The 23369-nt window shown below is 40.5% G+C and overlaps 1 protein-coding gene across 1 annotated transcript in view; it reads right to left on the reverse strand.

The window, feature by feature from the left end:
• The window catches only part of LOC144798009 (ATP-binding cassette sub-family C member 12-like), a 2245771-nt gene that overhangs the window by 1291870 nt on the left and 930532 nt on the right, over positions 1 to 23369 (reverse strand). Inside the window, exon 13 of the mRNA XM_078668799.1 lies at positions 20369 to 20441. Within this exon, the coding sequence (XP_078524925.1) occupies positions 20369 to 20441 (73 nt within the window). The remainder of the gene's footprint in view (positions 1 to 20368; positions 20442 to 23369) is intronic.

Genomic DNA, 23369 nt, shown 5'->3' on the forward strand with positions numbered 1-23369 from the left:
GCTCCAGTGGTTTTTACGAAAATTTACTTTGAAAAAATATATATTGGGCTACATTGGGCTATATATATATGTTAGAGTCCAAATGTAGCCCAATGTAGCCCAATGTAGCCCAAAGATGGCCACCAGAGACAAAAAAAACAAATGTAGCCCAAATATCAGCCAGATGTAGCCCAACTATAGCCCAATGACAGAATGTCCCAGAGTGTTCTAAAGAACAACTACAGCGCTAACAGTCTTACTTATGACAAAAGTATGGCACACCTGAAGTCATCTTGATTGGAATAAAGTGTTAACACTTAAAACATTTAATTTGCAAAGGAACAAAATGAGGGGGTTCATTTTGCCATAGAAATTATGATTAGTGCTGAAGAAAGAAAAATTAGGGCACATTTTGAGTGACTTCTCAAATCCTCTTATAGTTCATTAAAAAAATTCTGATATGCAGTCTCCCAAGATGGCCACCAGAGACAAAAGAGCCCAAATGTCGCCCAAATATCAGCCGGATGTAGCCCAACTATAGCCCAATGACAGAATGTCCCAGAGTGTTCTAGAGAACAACTAGAGCGCTAACAGTCTTACTTATGACAAAAGTATGGCACACCTGAAGTCATCTTGATTGGAATAAAGTGTTAACACTTAAAACATTTAATTTGCAAAGGAACAAAATGAGGGGGTTCATTTTGCCATAGAAATTATGATTAGTGCTGAAGAAAGAAAAATTAGGGCACATTTTGAGTGACTTCTCAAATCCTCTTATAGTTCATTAAAAAAATTCTGATATGCAGTCTCCCAAGATGGCCACCAGAGACAAAAGAGCCCAAATGTAGCCCAAATATCAGCCAGATGTAGCCCAACTATAGCCCAATGACAGAATGTCCCAGAGTGTTCTAAAGAACAACTAGAACGCTAACAGTCTTACTTATGACAAAAGTATGGCACACCTAAAGTCATCTTGATTGGAATAAAGTGGTAGCACTTAATACATTTAATTTGAAAAGGAACAAAATGAGGGGTTTCATTTTGCCATAGAAATTATATATATATATATATTCACTGAAAAAACCATAGCTTACACACCAGTTATAGTTAGGAATTAGCATTTAAAAAACTTTGAAATTCACTGAGAAAACCATAGGTTTCAGCCCTTATATAGTTAGAAATTAGCATTTAAAAAACCTTTGAAATTCACTGAAAAAACCATAGGTTTCAGGCCTTATATAGTTAGGAATCAGCATTTAAAAAACCTTTGAAATTCACTGAAAAAACCATAGGTTTCAGGCCTTATATAGTTAGGGATTAGCATTTTAAAAAACCTTTGAAATTCACTGAAAAAACCATAGGTTTCAGGAGTTATATAGTTAGGAATTAGTTTTTAAAAAACCTTTGAAATTCACTTAAAAAACTATAAGTTTTAGTGGTGTTATAGTTAGCTGGACATTTTACTCATACAAAACCGATGAAATTGCTCCTATATAGTTAGTTGTACTAACTATATTTCGCGCACCTGCAATCCACTGCTGATGATATCACATATTAGATCATTCATGACATGGTCAGTGACCTCACTGATGACATCTCAAATGACATCACTGATGACATCATCCACATGACAATCACATACACCTTTTCCTACACTATTACAATTTTTCATCACTGTTTGTAAAATACAGAGTATCATATTTAAATCCATTGTCACAGCAATACAAGTATCTAAAAATCCACTCAGTGATTCATAGATGTATACACACATCTAATCACTTACCTATGGATTCACTCATACATGCTGTCAATGAACAATAGAACACTATCAAAAATACTTATACATCTATATCGACATTAAACAACAGCACGCATCCTATTCACATATGAAGTCATCCTCCTCACTTATGCAAACTATGGATCATACTTACATATTTACCTAGCAAAACACTTATACAAACACCACTTCTTCTATTCATTTAGATAGTAAGTCATACTTAGTGAATTATAAAATCATTATTACAAGTATACAGTTATCCATACAGTCACTCACACAATCATTGTGTCTTATGTATACTTATTTATATACAACAACTAACACATACACTGCCTTTTATTTTTCTAGTTTGTTGGACCTGTACCTTTGAGAAATATATTTGCTCATCACCACACCCATAAAGAGATTCCCTCACCCAAACTGTTAGAACATGTAGTTTTAACTTTATATATCTACTGAATCAACTATTCACACATCTTTGGACAGTCACACACCCCCCACCGAACCACACACACTTTCACACTCCCATACAAATACTCAGTTAACTAATCAATAACTAATATAGACTTTCACATAGCTAGTAACCAACTGTAGAATCAGTTTACACAACAACTGACAAAGTGATACAGGTATTCACATAGTTTAGTCACTATCCACTATATTTAGTGAGACATTATAAATTGGTCAAGTAAACAGTCAATTACACTGCTACTAAATCCTCCATCCAAATATTTATTTATATATATCCACTCATTCTTCAATGTAAATTGCTATATATATAATGCATATTTAAATAACGAAGCAAACCACATTCACTGGATGATGTCATCAGTGATGTCATCAGCGATGTCATTTGAGATGTCATCAGTGATGTCACTGACCATGTCATGAATGATCTAATATGTGACATCATCAGCAGTGGATTGCGGGTGCGCGAAATATAGTTAGTACAACTAACTATATAGGAGCAATTTCATTGGTTTTGTATGAGTAAAATGTCCAGCTAACTATAACACCACTAAAACTTATAGTTTTTTGAGTGAATTTCAAAGGTTTTTTAAAAACTAATTCCTAACTATATAACTCCTGAAACCTATGGTTTTTTCAGTGAATATATATATATATATATATGTATATATGTATATATATATATATCTATATATATATATATATATATATATATATATCCAAATCTCTGCTCCTCTCCAATCCGTTGCTGAAAGCAGGTGCAGACCACAATTTCAGTGCAAAAGTATAGTTCTTCAATGCTCAGCCATGACCTTGATCACATGACAAACGCTGGCTTAATTAATTTCTTTTTAAAGTGATACATGCATAGCAACATCAATAATTAGGCATAGACAGTAAAGATATACTTCTTTAGAATGGTTTTCCATGTGAGGATTCTGTTTCACAAGACGTGTCAAAAACTACATACCATTACTGACTCATATTTAAAAAGCATTTTTACTCGATATAAATATCCCAATAAATACATTAAATGCAATAAAAGTTTCAAATAGATTTTTAAAGATTTGTGCATTTCATGAATTGCTGCATAATACATTTTTTTTACATCAACTTCACCTTGTTAGATGATTGCGTGGGTATATGCAATTCTCTGATTAGTCATTGTGGGTAAATCATTGTTCTTGGTCCTGCCTGGATTATGATGGATAAAGCGAGGTGCTAGTGCAAATATGATCAGTGTAAAAAGTGCTAAATGATTATGTGCTGCTTTAATTACTAACTAAAGTGCATTGGTGCTGGATTTGTTAAAAAAACAAAATTTTTTGGGGATCAGGTATGTGTGGCAGCCCCCGAATATTGTGTTGCTATGCTTCATTGGGTCAAATCCTCGTATAAATACGTTGGGACTTCTGTAGTATCTGCACATGTCTCTATACAGAAAGCCAGTGTGCACAAGGAATATCTGTATAAATACACTTTGAACCTTAGTTAAAAAGAAATAGGAGTTCTAGTACAGGCAAGTGTATAAATTATCAGTTGTATTGAGCCCCCCCAGAGATTTGCAGTCCAAATCTAAGATGTGCCTTGTTTCTAATTTTCTGAGGGTGCCTCCTTTATCACCGCCCCTTCTTTGAGCTACCACTGTGTCTATCAGGTAATATCTGAAGTGCACCAAATTATTTTGGTGTTTCTCTTTAAAGTAGCGGGCCACTGGGTAGGTTGCGTCCTGATTTACTATGGCTAGTATATGTTGCAATATTCTCTTGTTGGCCTGCAATTTGGTGCTTGCCACATATTTTATATTGCAGGAGCACTCTCATACATACATTACATGTTCTGTTTTGCAGTGCAAGGGTTTCATGATCTTATGTTCCTTATTGCCAAATGGTGTGATGTAAGTTGTTTTATTGATTCCATATTGGCATGCCTTGCAACTCTTGCATTTCACAAACCCATTATGTTGCGAAAGCCATGAATGCTGTTCTGTTATCTTAGGACTGCTTTTGACCAGACAATTGCTCATGGAAGGGCTCTTCTGTAGGTGATAGATAAATTATGAGGTAACGAGGCTCCAATAAATGGGTCACTTAAAACTATTGGCCAGTTGTGTTTCATTATGTTTTTTAATGCTCTATCTTGTTTGTTGTATGCCATGATGCATCTTGGCTCACTGCCTGTTTCTGTTTGACTTTTTTGTATCGTTACCAAGATATCAGACCTGCATAGATTGGATGTTTTGATAATGGCTGCATTTATCGTTTTTTTTTAGTAGCCTCTCTCCATAAATCTGTTGTTGCTAGCCTATTGTGCTCGGTGTAGGTCTTTGGGTTACTACAAATTCTACTTAATCTCAACATTTACCCATAGGGAATGCTCTCTATTAAATGTTGTGAGTGAAAGCTAGTTGAGTGTAGTACTGAGTTGCCTGTGGTTTGTTTGTGGTATACCTATGTTTCTAGTTCGTTATTTTCTATGTATACTTCAACATCCAGAAAATGCACCATTTTATCACTAATAGCAGCTGCAAAAGTCAAATCCAATCAATTGGCGTTGATGGCTGAGACAAATTCTGTGACATTTGTATAGGTCCCTTCCCAAATAATAAACAAATCATCAATAAATCACAGCCACAATTCCACATTATTTTCCATGTAAGATTTGTTGCTGATGCTCAGTACCAGCTCCTCCCACCAAGCCATGTGTAAACACACAAAGCTGGGGGAGAATCTAGCACCATGGTGACACCACGCATCTGTTGATAAACGTTTTATCAAACATAAAGATGTTATTGTTTAGGCAGAAGTTTACCCTATTTACTAGCATTGTATTATGTTGTGACATTTGTAATTAATTCTTCCCCAAAAAGAATTCCAATGCTCGAAGACCACCTTTATGGTTTATGCTGGTGTATAGAGATACTACGTCTAGTGTCACTAACAATACTTTTTTTCCCAAATTAAATCTTTCAATTTTGAGATAAAATGGCCAGTGTCTTTTAGGTAAGAGGATAACTTCTGTACATGTTCTTGTAAATTGAAATCAGTGGGTGCTGCTTACAAAATGAGTATTGAAGAATACCCCGTGAAGCAAGTAAGGACAATTCCTAATATGTCGTACCATAGCTCGCGACCAAATAGTATGGGAGAGGGCTTTGATCAGGGCATAAATGTTAATAATGAGGCCATGACCATCGAAATGACCAATGAAATACCTTGTGGAAGTAGACACATTGATATAATAGCACAAGTAGGCGTATGTGACCCTCATTTGGTACCTACGATACAGGGTGACTTGATTGAAGGTGCTCCTTTAACCAGGAGTGCCCAAATTGCTAATATTGAGATGCAATTAGCAGAAGGTAATAATAAATGCCCGAATAGTATTGTAGCTGACACAGTTATTGAAACTAGCATCATACTGAGGTCATGGAACATAGCAGGTATGAAAAAAAAACCTAAGTGACCCCACATGGCCGGAATACGTTGAAAGTAGTGACACCATATTATTCCAAGAAACCTGGGCTGTTGAAAACTATTTTAAAGTTGGCTACAGATCATTTAGTGTATCGGCAATAGCTGCAAATATGGGTAGACCTTCGGGTGGTTTGGCAATTTGGGCCAAAATTACACTGGGAACCGACTTCAAGCAAATCAACTGCAATAGCCTAGATATCCTAGAAGTAAAGTTCATGGGTCCCAACAAAAGAGAAATTTGTATTCTAAATGTCTATAGAAGGCCTTCAGTGGCAAACAAGAGGCAAAAGTAATCCAGCAGCTAAATAATATTATCTCTGCACTCGATGAAAGAATCTCAATAATTATTTGGGGGGTTTTCAACCGCAAATTTGAACAAATAATAGGCCTGGAAAGTATTTTTGAACAAGAATATAATACTAATAATATTCCTGGAATTGAGACAAGCTCAGCAGTACCATGCTCAGTGGCTGCAGTGCAGTTATTGCGACTGACTGCAGCACATGGGTTACGTGCTTGCAACGGGCGTTTGCTATCGGATAGCCCGAGCCAGCCAACCTTTCACCAGGGCAGCTGTCTTAGCTATTTAGACTATCTAATGGTCTCAATCCCACTTTGGCCGATGGTAAGAGACCTCGTAGTGGAGAACCGCATTGAGAGTGACCATCGCCCACTTAGCCTGACCCTTAGCCCGATAATATTTAACCTACCACCCAAGGGAAAAGAACCCCTTCAACAAACTGACATCGACCCACTGATCTCGAATAATCGTAGAGCCCTAAAGTGGCCAGTAGTATTCGGTAACGATAGTACTGTTAAGAAAATCTATAACTTGTATGTAGATTTAGTTTCCCTGTATATAAATGATCCAGCACAGGAGATCCCGATAATGTCGATCCACGGATATATGTCTCAGGCTCTTGGAGAAATATTAACTAAAGCTATCAAGCCACAAAAAAAAGGCCAGCGAAGTCTAGCCAAGGGAGACATATGGTACGATAAGGGCTGCCGCAATGCTAAAAAGGAACTTATAGCGGCTGCAAAAAGTGATAATGTGCTATTACTAAGGAGAAAAGGAGATGTTATAAGGGGGCAATTGCTAAGGCTAAGAAATACTGGGATGAAAAAATTTGGTCTGATTTGTTGGAAGCCTGCAAGGCAAATTACCAGGCATTGTTCTGGGGTTTGATTGCAACGGGCTCTAGAGGCGGAACCCCTAGTAGGGATACGTTTTTGAACGCCAATGTGTGGGTTATGCACTTTTCTGAACCATACGCCCATATCAATATTGAGCCTACTCATGCCAATGATGACCCAGGATTTTATCTGAGTGTGACATCCTTGTTCTTTAGTATGGCAAAAACAATTGCTGCCATCAAAGTAATAAAACCTGGGAAGGCCCCTGGTCTGGATAGGATACCTGGGGATCTATGGAAGCACGAACATATGATATGGGCTCCATATATAAATTATCTTTGCAATAATATTGTTAAGGGTGCTCCTATTCCTGATACATGGCGGGGTGCTGGGATAGTAACTGTTTTTAAAAAGGGGGACCGTATGAATCCGGCCCATTACAGACCTATTAGTCTAATTGATGACTTACAGAATGTATATGCGAGACAAGTTTTAGGTAAGCTGAGTGCTTGGATTGGGGAAAGTAGTACCCAAACCAAGTACTAGGCGGGTTTTAGAGAAAGAATTAGCACAATTGATCAGGTGTTTAGATTTTTATGTATCATCTGGAAATATATCAAAATAAAGCGGACACACTTATACGTGGCTTTTGTTGACCTTAGGGCAGCTTTTGATCTTATCCCTAGAACTGCTCTATGGCTAAGAATGAGGGACCAGAGTGTTCCCAGGGAAATCTTGGAACAGATTGTTAGGCTGCACGAGGACAACTATGCCAGGGTGAGATGGGGACCAAATGGAGAACTGTCTGATCGTATCAATATAAAGCGAGGTGTTAGGCAAGGATGCGTGCTAGCATCCACATTGTTGTCCTTGTACGTTAATGATATACCTGACACCCTCTTGGGCTGCGAGCATGATTCTTCCAAGCTGTGTTGCGACCATGTGCCCGCTCTGCTATTCGCAGATGATACTATTTTAATATCACAGACTCCAAAAGGATTACAAAATTTACTAGATACCTTTCAGGTTTACTGTGATACTAAAGGACTGGAGATTAATTCGTCCAAGACTAAGTTTATGGCGATTAATCCCCATAGAGGGTTTAGAAAAACACTGACTGTTAGTAATGAAATGATAGAATATGTGCAGAATTTTAATTATGTGGGTATCACTCTAGACACTAAAATGGATTGGAAATCTCAAATAGATAAAAGCAAAGCGACCCTCACCCAGAACTTATTTCCAATAGCGAGACGCCACAAGAGTAGTTATACTAGAGCTGTCTCCCCAGTACTAGAGCTATACAAACACAAAGCCCAATCAGCCTCACTTTATGGTGCCGAACTATAGGGCTATGCTGTTAAATGTGCCTTTACTACACTAGAGAATGTCTTCTTTCGGAAAATATTAGCAATTCCGAGGCGCACACCCTTACTTCCACTTATAATGGATTTTACTATCCATCACACTGATGACCATGCGGCCTTAGAACCCTTGCATAATTGGATCCGCGTAAGGTCAGCACATGAATTAGTAGATTATCGAGAAGCCTTAAAATTAATTATTAAAATAAAAAATGAAACAAGGCTGGTATGGCTGAACCACATTGAGGATTGGTTTGCAAAGCTAGGGTTAAGTCACTATTGGGTAGACCCCGAGAGTCTCACCTTGAGCTGTAAAAAGTTGCTAAAAAAAAGTTATTGGGAATTTGTCCTAAATTCGAAATTACATAATCCGGAATTTGGGACTTTAACTCTCAGATACCTTGGTATGAAGACAGTAAGCAGATTTGAGTCTTTTATGGATGAGATTCTGCCAACTTTAGCTAAAACATTGTATTTTAAATGTTGTTATGGCATACTACAATTAAAGTAAACACTGCGAAATGGGTGTGCAATGATGAAAATGAAGGAAATTATGACTTGGTTAAATGCGAATTGTGTAGTATCGGCGCATGTATTATTCTTTTGTTCTGCTTACACACAGCTCAGGAAAAAGTGGATAAAACCTATTTGCCGCCTTCTGGGCTTTAGACGGTTCAGTGAGGCAGAAAGAATTTTAAGAACTGAAACAACCCAATCCATTGTTTTCAGTGTAAGCAGATATCTCTTTTCTGTGGAGATACTAAGAAGGAGAAGGGGTCTTAAGCTTTAAATGATAAAGGGCTAGATCTCTAGCTGATTTAATAAAACAGCTGGAGATGGGATGGAGATTCTTTAGCTTGTGTCAGTATTGCCCAAAACCTTTAAATAGCCAGTTTCCTTTTTCCTTTCTTGGAAAAAGTAACAATACCATAGATAATAAATCTTGCCTAAACGGAATATCAATTGCAGTGCACCGGCTGTACATTTTATTTAAAGATGGTATATGGTTTTTATAATGGACATTGTATTTATTGTTTTAAAATCGCAAATGCCCCTGATTGACTCTCAATTGACAATAATGAATTGTGGATAATATGGGTACAGAATGGGAAATAGATTCATGCAGTTTTATGTTTTTTTTTTAAATTGTATGTGCATCTTTTATCGTTTCTGTTTTAACCGAAATAAAGATATTTTGATTGATTGATTGAAATCAAGGTATTGTGAGGCACTTGCTAAAAGACTGTTCTGTGCCAAAATAATAGGTCTTCCCGGCAGTCTTTCTGGGTCTTTGTAGATTTTGGGTATAACATACACATTAGGGATTGTAGGATTCTCCTTTTCAATGTGTTTGTACTCATTCATAGTAATCAAACCCACATGTTTCCAAGCTAGTAGCTTCATGTAAAATTAATTACGAATTGATTAAAGTGCAACCAAGTTATTTTTTTTGTAGCAAGTACTATCATTTACTTGGGAAAGAGCTTCTAGCATGTGGTCCTCTTTGGCCAATATGACTACATTTCCTCCCTTGACCCTTGTATATATATTGGAACTTCAAACGCCCTTCTGCTTTCCAAAGCAAACAAACACACGGGCACGTACTCCCCTTGGTTTGCAGTGAAAACATTGAATAAGTCTCACTCCTCCTTGTCATTACGCATTTTAGTCACTACATTACCTTGATCACATAAGGAAACGCCTTGCGGTGAACTTGTTTACAATTTACAAAGGACATAGTGAACAGACTTAGTTGCAATGACCTTATTTTGAATCATTTTTCTTACGATCAAGTTGTTAATAGACTTTTCTTCTATTTTATATATATGTTTAAATAAGCACCATATAGTGTTGATCTTATGTATAAATAAATACATAAATAAATAAGAACACAGTTAAATCTTAGTGCATTGCGAAGGGAATTGGTATACTGCATTTCTTGCTGCTTAAAGGCATTTTCGCAATACTACCCCATATACATGTTGCAATTTGACCAATGATGACATCCATGTTATTAAATGTCATAGAAAGTCTAAAACATCTGAAATATTAACATTTTCGTCATTTGATGGGTAATATAAACCTGAATATCCTTTATAAAGTGCTATGCGTGCTAACATTATAACATATAAGTGCATAGTGCTTTAATGTGCTTCGTGCGCAGCTGTGCAAAATATATAAATGTGCATGATGTTGTTTTAAAGTATTACACTAGGTAATAGTATGATTATTTGAATTTAAATTCTATTGAATTAGATTCGTTCAATGCAACATATTCATCATAAATACTAAGCTGTTTAAAGGAAAATATATCATGTGCATACACTTACTGTGCCTAGAGAATGTTGGACTACCAGGATTAAAATGCTCAACAAGGTTCTATCAGAGAGTACCCAATCTATATGATATCTTTGCAAAACTTTGCACAAAGTTGTTCTTTTACAGAAAGTTGTGTAGGTCTTCATTATTGTTCACACCAGCTGGTGCTCTACAGTCAAGTTCCATTATCATATGTGACTCTAACTGCCGGAGCATACGTTCCCTATAACCACCTCACCTTAGTGTGGGTTATGCATCAATCACAAAGTATTTGAGACAATTCAAATCATTCTCATGTTCAGATTTGAAATGTCGTGCCACAGCGTATGTGGCATCATTGTTTACTAACACACAAAGGTGCTTATAAATTCTGACATGTACCTGTAGCTTGGTACTCCCAACATAGTGAAGGCCGCAGGAACATTCCAACACATATGCTGCAAAATCCGTCCTGCAGTTAAAATTGCCACTAATAGTTACTACATTGGGATTAAATGGTGTAGAGGAGTGTGTTGTATTGATGCTAAAGCCCTGCAGGACAAGCATTTGTAAAACCCATGCTTCAGTTTTAACTAAGATGTACTCTGGCTGATCTCTGGACTAAATTTAACCGAATGGGATCTCAGTGACGGTGCTCGTCTAAACGTGAGTGTAGGTTTTGCTGGCAATCTAGGTGCCAACACTCCATCTGTTAGTGCGATCAGCCAATTCTTGTCAATAATTGCCCAAAGATGTTGTTCTTGGCGATTGTATGTGGTTATGAGTCTGACTGTGTTGTGATCAGTACTTTGAGCTCCTGATTCTGATCTTTGCTATTTTTCTTGTGCAAAAGAAGGGTTTCTCTAGGTTTTTCATTGGCTTTTTTCATAGCCCCTTTTAATAGTTGTAATCATAACCTGAATATAGGAATCTTTCCCTTGCTTCCTGTTGACATTTATCAAGGTCTGTATTCGTACTACAGATCCGTTGCAGTCTAAGGAATTCTCCATAGGGAATGCAATTCACAAGATGTTTGTGTTGAGAACTTTTAGCTTGCAGCGTAGATTTTGCCTGGTGTGTGGTTGCGGTGCAAGGTAGTCTTGAGCTTCATATTGGACACATAAACTTTCGCATCCAAGAAATCTATGCACTGTTCATTAACATGCAATGTAAATTTGCGATTAACATTATTATTGTTGATCTCCTTGATGAAATTCAATGCACTTTCTTGATTGCCCTTTCATGTAATGAATACATCATGTATAAACCTTAGCCAGTACATAAAGTGTGTTGTATGTTTCACTTTGGATTTTTCTCAGAACGTGTTCCTCCCACCAGCCAACATGTAAACATAAATAGCTGGGAGAGAAACAGACTGCCATTGTCACATCCCGCTTTTGTCAGAATATTTCTTTATCAAACAAAAAAAAATCTTGTACCGACACCACTTGATAAGGTCTAAAAGCATAAGGTTATGATTGTATCTATTAATCGGTCTTGTACTTAAAAAGTGCTTAACTGCTGTCAACCCTACTTGATGTTCGATACTAGTATACAGCGACTCTATGTCTAGTGTAATAAGCAGTAGTCCTTCTGTCCATACCACTTGACCCACTAACTTGGGTTAGAAAGTCTCCAGTATCTTTAATATGGAAATGTTTGGACATGTTCCTGGATATAATAATCCACGTATTGAGTTGTATTTTCACAGAAGCTATTGTTGGCTGAGATAATTGGGATGCCAGGTACGGGTGTTTCTTCCTTATATGTTTTTGGTATGAAGTAGATGACGGGAAGGATAGGGAATTCTTTGTACATGAAGTTGTATTCATCGCTTGAGATTAACCCCTGTCTCTTCCACTGTAACAGTTCTTTCCTTAAGCCATCTTTAGCTTTGTTGTACTCTTTCATATTTGATCTTTCATAGCATTCCTTATCATCAAGCTGGCGATATGCCTCCTGGAGGTATTGTTGTCCGGGTCAGAGCACAATGTTGCCCCCTGTGTCCGATTTATTAATGATGATTTGACTGTTTAATTTTTACATCAAGCTCGCATATATATACACACAGTAATTAATATCAAAGCCCTGGGCAGGTGCCGGGCCTTGGTGCTGAGCACGGGGCACAGCCCCCTCATTGTTTAAAGATAATGCCCCGGGAAGGTGGCAGTCCGCTGGTCTGGGTGTCCAAAAGGCCCCCTATTTATAAATAAATAAATCCTGGGGAGGTGGTTGTCCCTGGGTCATTAGTAGGGCCCGTGTGCCCCCTTACTATAATATGCAAATACCCCCTGGACATGGCCCATTGGAGGCTGATTAATAACAGAATGTGGGAGACCGTGCTTTTTTTTCTAAATATTCAACTGGATCCGCGTATCTTGCCGAAAACAAAAATAAAATGCTTTTTTGGCCCTGAGGGATCCTTGTGGGGTCCACCCAAGAAGCCTAGGGAGTTAGGTTATTTCTACCCTGCCCCCTTTTCTTTTTTTTAAATGTTTTTTTATGGGACTCGGTCTCAAGATAGGTGCCAAAACTTCCTGGTTTAAAGTGTTGACTGCCAACCAGATCTCAGCATGAGATCGGGAGGGGTTGCGGATTCTCTGCACCCCTAGACATATATATAGAAATTTCTTTAAATCACTCCACAACTACTGAACGGGATTAAACCAATTATTATAAGGATTCTTTCTGTACCAACAGCTTCCTCTCTGCCAAATTTGTTATAATCCCATTCAGCAATTCAGCCTGTAGGTATGTCTGAAGTTCCTATGGAAATAAACAGGGAAAAAAGGTATTTTGGGATCCCCTTTTTCTCTGCTCCTGCTTGACGGATCATCCAGAAATTTTCAAGACAGCAGCTGAAGTGAGAGGCGAACCTGTTTGGGAAATTTTACGAGAATTCATCAAACAATGGCAAAGTTATTCTCAAATACCCGGGTCAAAAGATTATTGAATGCAGAGGGGCAACCCTGTAGCCCCAGGGACAGCCACCTTCTTGGGGCTAAATGAAATATTATTTCAGGGGCTCAGGGTCCAACGCAGCTCCAGGGACCACCACCTCCCTGGGGCTGTGTTCTGTAATGGAAGGGGCCCCCTCCTGGAGCCATAAATGACACTGGGGAACGCCACCCCCCCAGAGGCAGCTCCTGCTACCTCTCGAGGTGCCCGCCCTTGTGAGGTAGCTGTTTGCTATGGCTTGGCCTGATAATTACTGCTCCTGCCAAGCCATAGCAAATTGTGCTTGCTTTTTGCAAGCACATTTACTTTGACAGAGAGGGAGCTACATGTTAGCAGCTCCCCTCTCTGACAAAGCAATGCAGGCTCCTGCAGGAGGCGGGCAGCTGGCAGTGTCTGCGCGGGCCTTGAGGCCCCTTGTGGTACCCAACATTGCCAAGTGGGTGTCTTGTGTGGGACCAGGGCACACACAATAGAGGCCGGGCCCGGGGGATAAGGTCCCTGGGGCTGAAATTGGCCCAGAAGTGGAGCCACGCAGCCCCTTCCCATTATTTTTTTTAAAAAGGAAAAGGCCGGGCCTTGGGGGATGGGGTTCCCAGGGTGGAAATCAGCCTAGAAGAGGGCCTCTTGGCTTCTCTTCATTTTTAAATCATTAAAAAATAGAAATAAATGCATAGCCATGGGGAATAGGGTTCCCGGGGCCAACATTGGCCCTTTGATGGGTTCTCACAGCCCCCATTACCTGATTAAAAAAAGGACTGGCCCCGGGGACGGAGTCCCCGGGTTTGTAAACAGCCCGGGGAAGGGGGCCACACAGCTCCCCAACCTTAAATATTTTTTTTTAAGGAAAAAAAACACTGGCAAGTCACCGGTGGCCACACCCCCTTCACCACCCTCTGCAAAAGCACCTTCTGGTTCACTTTTTCTTGGGCGATTAAGCTCCCTTGGTTCCAAGTTATCCTGTTACCTCCAAAAAGTCCCACTCAGCTGGATTGCTGAAAGGTCGTCAGTGGCCAAGCCCCCTTTCTCCACTACTCAGCAAACACGCCTCCTGGCACACTGCTGGTAGGGGGCGTAGTCCCCTTGGCCTTGGGGGCCAATAAGCCTTCCTGTTACCTGCAGTAAGTCCCACATGCGAAATTAGTGAGAGGTGTTCAGAGACCAGACCCCTTTCTCCACCACTAAGCAAATGTGCCTCCTGGTGCATTGATGGTTGGGAGATGTAGTCCTTTTGGATGCTGAGGGTTCTTGAGGGGCAAACAGCCCTCCTGTTACCCTCCTGTTACCTCCAATAAGTCTGACATAGCCGGATTCCTGAGAGGTGTTCAAAAGACCTGTCCCCATTCTCCACCACTCTGCAAATGCGACTACCAGTTAAAAATACATAGAAATTCACTTCGAAAAAACAAAGGTTACAGAAACATTATAGTTAGGAAGAAGAAATGGAATTAAAAAAACTTAGAAATTTACCGAAAAAAACAAAGGTTACAGGGACATTATAGTTAGGCTCAGCTTTTACTCATTCACAACCAGTGAAATTCTGCAATTATTTTTTGCTGAGCTAACTATAACTTGCGGTCCCACAATGCACTGCTTATGACCTCACATATTACATCACCTATGACTTGGTTTGAAAAGAGGCAGCAGCTTCTGGAATACTATCACCCTCTCTTAGTTGGTGAATACCTTTCCAGTCACAGCATTTAAGATGGACCCTAAGTAGGGCATTTGTTGGGGCTGGTGATGGCGCTTTTTAGTATTGATTGTAAACCTTAATTTGTGGAGTAAGGACACCACTGTTTGTGTGTATACTAGACATGGTTCTCTGCTGCTGCTGCTCTTGATCAGCCAGTCATCTAGATATAAAAAGATGTTAATGGTGTTCCTGCGGAGATGGCTGAACACCCTTGGAGCCATAGTGGCCCCAAAGTGCAGAACTTTGAACTGGTGGTGTTGTGCACTTACCGCAAAGAGGCTGGGTGAATGGGGATTTGGAAGCAGATTTATTTTAAGTCCAGCACCTTCCCAAAGCTCCCTTGTTGGAGCAGAAGGATGACGTCCTCCAGGGTGGTCATGAGGAAATGATCCAGCATGATATATTGATTCAGCAGACAGACGTCTATGGTCTGGCATAGGGACACATCCTTCTTTAGTATGAAGCAATAGCGGGAGTACACATGATTTGCCTCATTGAACACCAGGTACTTTTGTCTAGGAGCACCTGCACTTCTCCTATGAACAGATTAAGATGGTCTGGGCTGGAGACGCAGGGTTAATGGAGAATTCTTGGTGATGTGGCTTGGAAATCTAGGCAGTATGCCTTCTGCACTAGCGTGATCACCCATTTGTTAGAGGTAATTTTCTCCCACTCAGGGTTGAAAACCTCGGTCTTCCTGAATAGAAGGAGAGTCACTGCCTTATGCTTTGTTTGTAGTTGCTGCATCCCTTTTCTCAGCTGCTGTCTCTGTACACACCCAGTGAAAGCATCTGGGGAGTGTCCTGAAAGGGCTTATTCTGGTGCTCGTAGCCCTCCTTTTTGGTGGATGGTGGAGCTTTGGCCTTGTCCCAGGCTTAATGATTTCAAAGGGTGTATTTTGGGGTGGAGTAATGGAAGGCACCTATAGATTTGGTTATAACTGTTTCCTCCTTGATCTTTAGTAGCATATGATCCACCTTAAGGCTGGAGAGAAGCCCCCCTACCATGAGATACATTGAGTAGGTGCTGTTGTACCTCTGGCTGGTCATCAGAGATTCAGAGCCAAGCAAGATATTGTAAGAGTATATTGGTAATTAAACCTCTGGCGGTGGTGTCAATGGCATCCAAGGTGCATGCAATACTGGCATAAGCTATGACTTTGCTTCTGCTACCAGCTCTGGTCCCCTTCTCCGATATGCCTCAGGAGATGCTTGATTAGCTCCACCATTTCTTACCAGTGGTGTCTATCTTAACGGCCAGAGCAGGACTACAGAGTTGGTGGAATGCCAGTGTGACATGACCCTAATGCCACACTCTTGCCAACAATGTCAATACTTCTTGCTTTTTTGCTGGGTGTAGTAACATCACCCATTGCCTGTACTGAGGCACATTTGCACACTGAATGCACCACAGGTGAATCCGCTGGAACTTGACCCTGGATATGCTGTTGATTCTGCAGACCAGGCTTTAATTTTCTTTCACCTCTTGGGTTGACAACTCCAGCCTTCCCCTGTTCCTGGAAATGTTCCTTACCCGTTTTCATCATGCTGCTAAGCATGGGTAGATACTATGCTGATCTTTCTATTTTTGATGAATGATCCACTTTTTGTACAATGTGTATCTTCACATTGCAAACATGGACAGCCCTCCGGATTACTGAGTGATAAGCAATGCTTTCATTAGGCGGGGAAGCCTTAGCGGGGCAAGTGTTTGGGTCTTGGCTGTCAAGGGGTCCGACATGATAGTTCTCCCATTGGTCATCCCCTTCCCTGGATCTTAAGAGCTAATATTAAGAATATTAAGGGTACTTATGGGTGGTATGACTACCAGAATTTGAGTCTGAATAAGCTGATTCAGGTGGGGATTGTGGAGAGTAAGGGTGTGGAGATGTGTGAGTGTGGCTGTGGAGGGAGGGAATGCCTAGGGGCAAGGAGAAGTGGTACGGGCCGTCTAGCTCTGTCTCTAACCCTTTTGGGGACAGGAGGTGCGAGAGGAATAAATAAAAGCTCCTCGTTAAAGCCTATTCCCATTTTCTTAAGGATGCAGAAGGGTGTGTGTTTGGGATCAGGAGCAGGAGGCTTAGAAAAGGGATATTTCCCATAATGTGGTGTGGGTGTATTTTGCCTGCCTCTTTTGGAGGAGCTGTGGCAGCTGTAACAGGATTGATCTGTTGGTGGTGTCTGATTACAGAATCGAGGGTTTTTTGGGCACCAGTCTAGAGGGCAGATGGGCAGGCTTTTGGGGATTATGCTGAATGTTTGATACCTTGGGCTGAGTGGGCCTTGAGAGGTTGTGTGGTACAGTAGCCTGAAATAGAAGCGTACCTGACTTTAAACAAGCTACTCTGGGTCGAGCGGGGTTTGCTGATGGTGCTGGACCAAATGTCAGTGCCTTTTCAGGCTAGACAGGGCTTCATGGCAGACTCGTTTGAGAGTGGCACTCTGCCCTTGTATGGGGATGCTTCGGAATATAAGATAGTTTCCTTTGTTGGTTTTCTATATTACAAACAGGCTCAATTCTATTCCAGTAGTAAATGTTACTAAAAAAAGAACACACTTTGGGCTGAGTTTACTAGTTGCATTTCTAAGCATGTAAAGTAGTACTACTCACAAACAACAAAATTACTGCTGGAGACCTCTGCCAAAGCCTCACCTATCTTTTCAAGGGTGAGATTCCTGCACGCATATATGTATACGCTTTTGTAGTAAATGTGAAAGGAACAAGGGAGAGTGACAATAAAATGGGGACTACTAAATGGAAGGGTTCTTGGGAAATTTAAGGAGGGGTTTGGGTAGAGATGTGCTAATGCAAACATGCATTCAAAAAGAGAAACACTATTGCAATTCACAAATAGACCAAAATCAGTCAAATGAGGTGTAAATGTACTCTAGCCCAGTGTTGAAGTATGTCAAGTACTGAACATCACAGGTACTACAAAATACTCCAATAAAAAGAATGGAAGCAAGGAAATAAAATGACACCCTTTGTTAAATTGTTTAAAATTATTTCAACATTTAAATCATATACATATATATATATAGATTATATATATTTAAAAAGTAATACAATTGCTCAAAAAATAAATTCAGCTTTTAAATGGTTATTAAAGAAATGTAAAACAATTTAAATCAATTCAACACATAACTTTTAACAATGTATGACATGTTATATAAAATACAAATGTTAGTGAGGGTCAGACATTTTACATCATTGTTTCAAAATTATTTTAAATTGAATTATAGTTATTTAAATTATTTAATCTTATTATGAGTTAATGCACTGTAAAATTGTACTTTCATCAGTTTTATCCTAATAATAAATATGTAAAATTAACATTAACATGCATTTAGGTTATGCATTAAAATAGTTGTATTCATTTTGTAAAAATATTTTAAAATCTTTAATATTTTCAGTATACACCACAGAGGTAGACATCTCCACCTATGTGTGCAAAGTTAATAGTTGAAACTTAACACTTGTAGCTATTGTAATTTACCCTTAGTGCTTCAATGTATAGCTTACAATTGCATTGTCATTGTATATCTAGGTAACTCCCTTTCTCGCTTGGCTCTCCAAGTCAGCACACAGGGCTTACTTTCAGAGGTGTTTGAGGGTCTGGAACTCATGTAGAGTATGAAACAAGTGATCATACTCAATAAAGTTAATGTGTAGAAAGAGCTTTATCTTTTAGAGAGACATCAGGGCATGGTTTAGAGGTATTGTATGAAGAACCAACTATGCACATTTGCCAGTCACAGATCCCCAAATGTCTTCTCATTGCTGAGCCCTCTCGGAGTGCCGTGTGAAGTGATAGGGTGGCTGTAAGAGGAAAGCTAAAAGGTATGGATAAGTTTCTGTACAAAACATGGTACAGCTGCTCCTCAGATAGTGAAAGAGCAAATGAGTCAGGGAAGATGTGATTAGAGCTGAAGGGAGAAACGAGAAAAACAAGTGCTGAGAGGAGGAAATTAATGGTGAAGGATTGAGGGGAAAATAATATTAATGTAGCTGACTGGCAGGAAAGCAGATAAAAACTCGTGGAGCATAAAGAGCTGTAACTCATATTGGCGGAAAAGAAGGAAGTAGAGCAAAGGGTCGTAAAAAGACCAAAAAAGCTCAGATGTGAGGAAAGGGAGCGGTGCGAGCAGAGTGGAGTAAATAGAAAGAAGGACTGAGAGTTAAAAAATGACTTGTGAAATTCTGAGCAGAGGATAACCGGGAATATGAGGAGCAAAGGGCAGAAGGACGCAATGATAATCGAGAGAAGAAGAAATGCGAGGAAAGGAAAGGAAAATTGTTAAAGAGAAAAAAGAGAGAGGAGAGGAAAACAGGGTGGTCGGGAGAAAAAAAAGGAAGATACGGTGAGTAGGGAGAACAGGATAGATGACAAGTAAGTAGAGTGAACAATTAACAGAAGGCAGAAGAGTCACCTAGGGTGTAAGATGTAGGGGGGGGGTCGAAAGATTGTACAGAACTGAAAGTAAAGGTTGGAAAATGAGTTGGGAGAGAACTTGATTTCCAAAATATTTTACCTCATATTTGCCCTCAGTCCTTGGACGCCGGGACCCATTTTTCGCCCCATTCTAACCCTGACTACCACATACATGAATCACTACAATAACCATAATGCGCTTAAACATAAATATTTGGGCTATTGTAACATGCATTTCTAAGGATGTACGACATTACAACGCATGCTTTTACATCGCATGTTTTTACAACGCAAGTTTTTCAACGCATACCATTACAACGCATAGTGCTTTGGGGCGCTGGATAGTGAATTATTTAATTTACTATTCCAACTCCAGTCCCCGTGGATAGTAGGGAAGGTGTTGGATAGTAAATTAAATATAATCCCTATCCTAGAGCGCCCCCCAGCGCAATGCGTTGTAATGGTTTGCGTTGTAAAAGCTGCGATGTAAAAGCACTGCGTGGTAAAAGTTGCGTTGTAAGTGATGTTCCCCATTTCTAATGTAGCCAATTACCTGCAAAACATATATTTAGACCAAAATACAATGGGAGGCCAGAAACAGTTATGAGTATCTATCAAATCTATATTGCACTCCTGATAGATATTGATGCTCGTTTAACATAGTGAGGTCACAGCAAAGATTTTTGGTTGAGGGGTGATGTGCAGATAAATTATGACCGGCAAACACAATTTCTTCGGATCTTAACTTATGAAAGAGTAAATATATATTGACTTGGTCATACTTACTTCTGTCAGATCTCCGAAGGGCAGGCTTGCCAAATCGATTTCCAGTAAACAGTCTCTGATTGCCTCGTGGTACCTAAATGTTCAAAATAAAAGTGCTTTTTAACTTTATGTGTTTGGAATGGACACATCTAGCAAGAACAAGTTATATTTTTTAACATAACTGCCGTTTTAACATGCATCATTGTGGTATTCCATGACATGACATGTTAGAACTTATGATGTCAGTGGAACCTCTGTGTGGAATCGTGGATTCATTCTGGGCTGCTGTTGGAAGAAGACGTGTTTCTTCCTGTGGGTGTTAAGCTGTTCCGCTATCCAATAAATCTACACCTTGGAACCCAACCAATATCTTGTGTTCATTTATAACCCAACCAATATCTTGTGTTCATTTATAACAATCATGTGTTCACAACATAATTTACACGCGTTTTACATATTATTAATGTGATGTTTTAGCATTTCTGTACACTCTTATCTAAAGGTGCTTTGCAGCTCCTGTGACTAATGATTTGTGAGAGCAATGACACACTTAGATATTATTAAAAAGACAGCAGTTTCAATTACATGCTCTTTTTCTCATGAAGAATACTGGAAACTAAAGTGTCCACCTACTCCTTGTCACCGTCGTTCTGAGTATCTTATAAAGTACTAACCAATCAATATCTGCGCATTTGGGAGCCTAGAACACTTGTGAGAATGATACACATCAAACAGTGATGTGACATGACTAACCAAAACTGAAGAATGTTGCAGGAATGCCTTACAGCAGAAGGCAAACACAACAAATGATGGACAGAATGCAGAACAATGTCATGCATTCACCCCAGTACAGAGATCCGGGTCTAAATCCATAGTTTTTTGTTCACCATGCCATTCCAGTTTGAACCCAGCCATATGAAAATCAGTCGTGACCCTGTGCCCCATGGGAACAGTCCAGCCCGATCTGCAAAGCCAGGTCCTCCCTGGACCCGCAAACAAGCATCCTAGGACCGGTTTCGGGCTTTCAGCCCTCATCAGCCAAGAAAGCTTGAATCCAGTTGCAAGGAGAGCACGGGACTCACGTCTGAGCATACCCGTCCCACTCGAGGTGACAAATGCAAAAACAACAGTTGATGGACAGAATGCAGAACAATGTCATACAGACATCTGGGCGTAAATCCATTGTTTTTTTGCTCACCATGCTATTCCAGTTTGAACACAGCCATATGCAAATCAGTCGTGACCCTGTGCCCCATGGGTACAGTCCAACCCGAACTGCTAAGCCAGGTCATCCCTGGACTGGAAACAAGCATCCTAGGATCGGTTTCAGCCAGGATAGCTTAAGAGGGACAGGAGGGATGGCTGCGGAACACCACGCCGCGTAATGGCGGATTGTACCTGGCATGTGTGCGCGAAGCCGGCTTTCTCTCCTCTTGGCTTCCGAGGTTGAGATATCAGTGGGGCATCGCAGAAGAACCTGGCCCAGGAATGATGCAGAGGAGAGCATTTGTTTCCCGCAGTGTTTTCTCCCTCGCCTGAACGTTTTTGCGGTGCTTCTTTCGGGACTGCGGTCTTTCCCAGGGAGGTGAGGAGAGGCAGACGAGAGAGGCCACCGTGGCGGTAGCAGCAGTTTGATGTTTCCGCGGTGAACGCGCTGTGTGCTGTGTGCTGTTTGTTTCGCTCCTTGGCTGCAATACAGGCGCCAAGGCTCCCTTGCTGACTGCTGGCTGGGGCAGGAAATCGAAATTGGTATGGTCATTTCCGCAACATCTCTGCATTTGTTCGCTTTGTGCTTATCAGCAACACTTTTGACTCTGACTCTGACTTTGACACTGGCTTCAAGTGTTCGTCTGCTCCCATAAGATATCCTGGCACACCTCGTTTTGGCAGGCAGTAGTCTAGACACTGGCCCCAGTTTTCTTTTTGCAAAGTGCCTCCCCTTGCTCGTTAGCAATTTGCCTATACGCTGGCTGTATCCTGATTGAAATGTACGCTGCATTCTGGGAGTAGTAGTGTGTAGAAGGATGTCAAGTGCCCTGTTGGGTGTTCCTGGGTGAATATCCTACAAGCTCTCTCTACATTATCCTAAAGTGCTCTGAGGAGTGGCAAGGAGGTGCCAGTATGGGGAAGCTGCTCAATGCGCGCTTTAAAACTAAAACCCGCCGGGCCCAGGCAAAGGAGGCTAAAGAGGCAGCCAGACTGGCCTGTAAGGAGAATCTGCTTGACCTCGACTCGACTTTTGAAAGCTCAAAGGATGAGAAACCACCCTCTGTTTCATCTTCGGATCAAGCGAACTTAGCGGATTTGGCGGGCAAGAATTCAGCTACAGCTATGCCTACATTAGCTCCACAAGAGATCTTGGGGTCCGAAGGCCCCAAAAAGGCAAAACCAACAAAGGAGGCAAAAGAGGCAAAACAATTTGCATTATTCCTGAAAAAGGCAACTTTGCAGTCTACTTCTCCTGGCTCAAGACCCTCCCTTAAACTCTCTAAGGAGCCTTCAGGTGCCATCTTTACATTGGCTCTAACAACACCAGCTGCTGCAGATTTGATCCCTTCGAGTTCGGTTCAATCAGAAGCAAATCCGAAAGCTCGTCTCACCGCAGCTACTGAGCCACACCCGGGTCAAACACCCAATCAGGCCGGGACAGCAGCTTTAACTCTGTCGTTCTACCTGAAAGGGAGACCAGTGGGACCTTTAGAGTCTGTGGAGATCCCAGAAAATGTTGATGTCCAACATCTAACCGTAATCACATCTAGTCCCCCAACACAACTTTGGCTCCTCAAGTTAATTTACAGCCTCAGATCCAGGCTCAGGCTCAGGCCCCCTTAGGAGAGACTTTATCCTCAACTCAAGTGAGGTCCCCTGAAAAGACTTTGGAAGGGAGCTTTTCTTCGGTTTTGGACCATCCCCATGTTATCTCTAGCTCTAACCTGGAACCAATTGGTGACATTAGGATGAGTGTCAAAGAAATGTTAAACTTAATCCTGGAGGAAATTAGTGAGTTGAAAAGAACCCAGAA

This window comes from Lissotriton helveticus, chromosome 12 (genome assembly GCF_964261635.1).
Source record: "Lissotriton helveticus chromosome 12, aLisHel1.1, whole genome shotgun sequence".
NCBI lineage: Eukaryota > Metazoa > Chordata > Amphibia > Caudata > Salamandridae > Lissotriton > Lissotriton helveticus.